Source organism: Gregarina niphandrodes, assembly GCF_000223845.1.
Source record: "Gregarina niphandrodes unplaced genomic scaffold scaffold00005, whole genome shotgun sequence".
Taxonomy (NCBI): Eukaryota; Apicomplexa; class Conoidasida; order Eugregarinorida; family Gregarinidae; genus Gregarina; species Gregarina niphandrodes.
The window spans coordinates 66,905-69,867 of NW_011645776.1; the positions used below are offsets into that span (position 1 = coordinate 66,905).

Genomic DNA, 2,963 nt, shown 5'->3' on the forward strand with positions numbered 1-2,963 from the left:
CGGAGGTATTCGGCAGCACTGGTACTCCAAACGAGATGCTGTTGCACGAGGACTACTACGTGAGAACGCTGGAGATAGGGAGCCCCAACGCGGAACTCGGTATCACCAATGACAAGGGCGAAGTAGTGGTGGCAATTGTTCCCACGGTAGTGAATCGTCACTTTGCTTGGAAGCTTATCTTCAGTGTTGGCGAAGCTTCGGAACCTAGCCGCTTGTGGAAACAGTTCGTCTTGCTGGAGCCTAAAGCAAAGCCTGAAGCCAAGCTGTTCGAGGCTTTGGAGGTGGGTTACCTCACCGCAATGGATATGTTGCTATGCATGTCCTTCCACGACCCACAACACGTAGGCTCCTGGGACCACAAGACCCGTGGCCAGTGTATCCTGCAGAAAAGCTGTTTCTTGAACTGCCTTGATCTCTGGAGAAACCCCGATTTTTGCGGAACGAGTGAGGCGCACCTATTTACAGTCGGTGACGATACGACTGAAGCTCACGCAAACAAATCCAGTCTACCGGTGAACACCCAATTCATACAGAGCGTCGTGGCCCTCCTCCGATACGGCCGCAGAGACCTCGACAGACACGATAGGAAGATCATCTTTCAAACCGTTAACAACATCCAAATTTCATACCACGAGCGAGCAATGATTAGTTTTCTGCCACCCCACCCAGGGGGGTTACGTGAGATTGGGGTAGCAGTCGCAGATCTCGTACGGGAAAGGAGCATGCGGACGTATTGATGTGTTCGCAAATTTTTTTTGGGTGAGAGACAGATTACCTAACTAGACCGGAATTGGGGACGTCGATGATGTACTGGAGATGGACATCTTGCTGTTCAGGGGACGGACGGAGGGTGGCCCGATTTTTTTCCTGCCACGAACGAACGAGAACAATTCCAGTCCAGTCAACATCACGACACATAGGATGGCAGTCGACACCGTCATGCGGGATTGGGCTACAACGATGATTGGGAGGAGGGGGGATTGTCTCGAGGTTGACTACGCTCCCTTCAGTCCATCTTCGGTTCTGTGTTTCGTCTTGCGTGAGTGTTTTGGGGTACTTTAATTTTAAAGTGTTTGGAATGGCCCGTTCAGCGAAGACTACTACTGGGAGCGTTAGGACGGATGCGTTGTTGGGACTACTTACCATCGGGACACAAGGCTCCTGTGTGTTGGTGCATGGCTTGAAGCTGCCGCTGTTGCTGCAAACCGGTCGACTGGAGGACCGGGACATACGTGTGGAGAATGCGCCGAGTGTGCGGGAGAACAGGAGAGAGACTACGAACCCTGAAGCGGATTTGCCGCATTGGTCGGAGATGCCTCCGTACAAAACAAACCCATCGCTGTGGCTGGATCTGTCGACGAGAAGCGAGGTTTCCATGAAGCTTGAGGAGTGCCTGCGGTCAGCGAACAAGGCACCCGTGGCCGACATGAAGCAGCTCGAAGGGTATCCGCATACGTACGCCAGCTCCGGCACACGGAATGAGTTGCTCTCCAGCATCGGCTTCGCAACGAACGTCGATTTTGGCATCACTAATGATCGTGGCGAACACCTTATCGCCGTCGTTCCCACTCAGGTTTATTTACAACCCGCCCACAAGCTCATCTTCGGCACAGGACGGACTTTGATCGAGACACAGACTCCGACCGAGACCCCGACGAAGACCACCCCGACCGAGACCCCGCTGTTGCAGGCACTGGAGAGTGGTGAGATTCGGGCGATGGCAGTGTTGAGGTGCATGTCCTTCCATGATCCCGAACAGAAGGGAGAGTGTGACCGGGAAAGAGAAGGGTGCGCCCTGAAGGATGCCTGTCTCATGCGTCACTTGGAGCATTGCGAAGAGCATGCCGTACACGACGCCTTCGCCACCGGCGATGATACGTCCGACGCTCACCGGCGACCCAACAACCGGCCCTTCAACACTGACCTTGTTCAAAACGTTGCCGCCCTCCTGCGATACGCTCAGAGAGACTTGTCGACGGACGACGCTCGTGCACTCGTCAGTGCCTACAATCAAACGCAGGCCCACTACTTCAACAGGGACAGCACCAGCGAACCGCCCCAGTTCCTCGCCCAAGCAGTTTGGAAAATCATCGAAGCGAACAAACATATGTAGCCTTTGTCACAGCTAACTGCCAAGGTGCATTTATTTAGAAGGGGTTCGGTGTAGTTGGAAAGAGTTTTTTTTGGAGGGTGATGACGAGGGGTGTGGAGAGCAGTACCGGGAGCGTGGGTCGTGTGCTGTGTGGTGGGTTGCTTAGTTCAGTGATTGTGGATACGGATGCGGCTTCTTTGACGCTTCGAAGCTCCCAAACTGGTTTGGCTCTATTGTTGCGAGCAGGGGCGGCTAAGGAGAGTTACAAACTGTCGGAAATCCACGACGGAATTATCAACTTGCGCAGCGGTAAGCCGCGGTATGCGCACCTTGCGACATGGTTGGCCAGACAGCCCGAGTTTGAAGCCCTGAGCCAAAATCCGCAGCCGAGCCTGCCAGTGACGAAGCCGGTTGGTATTACTAACTCGAAGGGTGCTCCCCTGGTCGAAATCGTGGACGTAAGCAGCGATGGAAAGCCGCTGTACAGACTGGACTTCGCGGCGGAGACCGCAAAGGTTGCTCCGGAGAAGGTCTCGGAGGTTGCTTCGGATGGTGTTAAGAAAATTCGGATCCTGCCAAAAAGGGTAGGCAAGGCGCTGGACAACGGAACAGTGACCGTGGTGATTGACTGGGAAACAGTTGAGGAGGATGAGAAGGAGGTACAGGAAGGTGTCAGTACCCCGATACAGGTCTGGGCAGCCAAGCTCGATGAGGCTCGGACCGGATGTGCGTTAAATTGGATGCTCTGGAACGAGATGAAGGCCACCTATGGGACTGATACGGACGGCGGCCTCCGTCGTATGTGGTGCGAAACATATTTGGGCAACCTAAGGGCGTCAGAAGAATCCCTGAAGATGCTGGCACTCCACAT

General features: G+C 54.3%; 1 protein-coding gene across 1 annotated transcript; it reads right to left on the reverse strand.

Moving 5' to 3' along the window:
- Positions 1 to 1,119: 1,119 nt before the first annotated feature.
- On the reverse strand, positions 1,120 to 2,004 carry GNI_036900 (hypothetical protein; the record flags this gene model as incomplete). The annotated part of the gene is made up of 2 exons (XM_011131016.1): positions 1,120 to 1,486; positions 1,617 to 2,004. Coding segments are annotated over 2 exons (755 nt in total), but the record flags the coding sequence as incomplete, so codon positions are not given.
- Positions 2,005 to 2,963: the final 959 nt, after the last annotated feature.